Source organism: Haplochromis burtoni, unplaced genomic scaffold (assembly GCF_018398535.1).
Source record: "Haplochromis burtoni strain Fernald_Lab_line unplaced genomic scaffold, NCSU_Asbu1 Contig_28, whole genome shotgun sequence".
Taxonomy (NCBI): Eukaryota; Metazoa; Chordata; class Actinopteri; order Cichliformes; family Cichlidae; genus Haplochromis; species Haplochromis burtoni.
In genome coordinates, this window is record NW_024582389.1 from 3,181,813 (window position 1) to 3,182,718 (window position 906).

The window sequence follows — 906 nt, forward strand, 5'->3', positions numbered from 1 at the left end:
TATTATTATTATTATTATTATTATTATTATTATTATTATTATAACTTACGGGATCCGCCACTTCCACATTCAACTTCACTGCCCCGGTCGCCGGTACACCCTCTGTCCGCCCGTAGTCCCGGACTCTCGGTTACATCAGACACATCTGTTTCGTCCTCGAAGCCGGGGGACACGACCTCCTCCCCGCTCGTCCTGCGGCGTTTTTCCGCGCCGATCAACGCTTCTACTGAGAATGCATGCGCCTTGACGCTCAGCGCGCACGGGGACCTGCGCTTCTCTGCCATTTCTCCGCGTCTCGGGACAGAGGAAGGAGACGAAGGAGATCGCTCACGAGCTTGCAGGCCGGGAGCAAGAAAAGTTCAAAACCGAGGAAGTCGCAAAAAAAAAGGTGATCCACGCTGGCAATCCCGCGCCAAGGGCAGGGTAGTTTCTCCGTGCTTGCACGGAGCAGCTGACGAGACAGAAGGGCCTGGGGCGAGCTGTAATGGTGTCTCCGTTATCCGTAGGTGCCTTGCGGAGTTTTGGAGAGTGTCAACAACCGAGCTTAGAGGAGAGTCGGGGAGAGGGACCTGTCAGTCACAGAGCAGAGCAACCAATCATGAGTAATCACAACCCCCCGGAACTTTTCCTTTGGTCCCGCCCGCTGTGGGGGCCGCTCGTGCCGCCTTATGTGGTAAAAGTAGAGCTGGTGAATGAATCATGTCTTCAGGCCAAGGAGAGCTAGGAGCGTCTCTCCGGGGCATTGCGCGCATTTTGACACACCGGCCCAACATGCTTTGCATATCTGGCCATTAGTAGCTCCTGCACGACTGGACCCCCCCCCCCCTCCCCCAAATAAAAAAGTCCTGACAGAACTATCATACAGACTGAATCGTATACTGATTATTTACCTCAAAATATCCATGA

The 906-nt window shown here is 53.6% G+C and overlaps 1 protein-coding gene across 2 annotated transcripts in view; it reads right to left on the bottom strand.

Annotated features, from left to right (window-relative positions):
* Window positions 1–706, bottom strand: part of tbx18 (T-box transcription factor 18) — a 9,501-nt gene extending 8,795 nt beyond the window's left edge. The window contains exon 1 of one of the 2 annotated variants that reach the window (XM_005917756.3): window positions 50–706. In XM_005917756.3, coding sequence (XP_005917818.1) covers window positions 50–284 — 235 coding nt within the window. In that variant the 5' untranslated portion in view covers window positions 285–706. The remainder of the gene's footprint in view (window positions 1–49) is intronic. The other variant, XM_005917755.3, reaches the window with a different exon arrangement.
* Window positions 707–906: the final 200 nt, after the last annotated feature.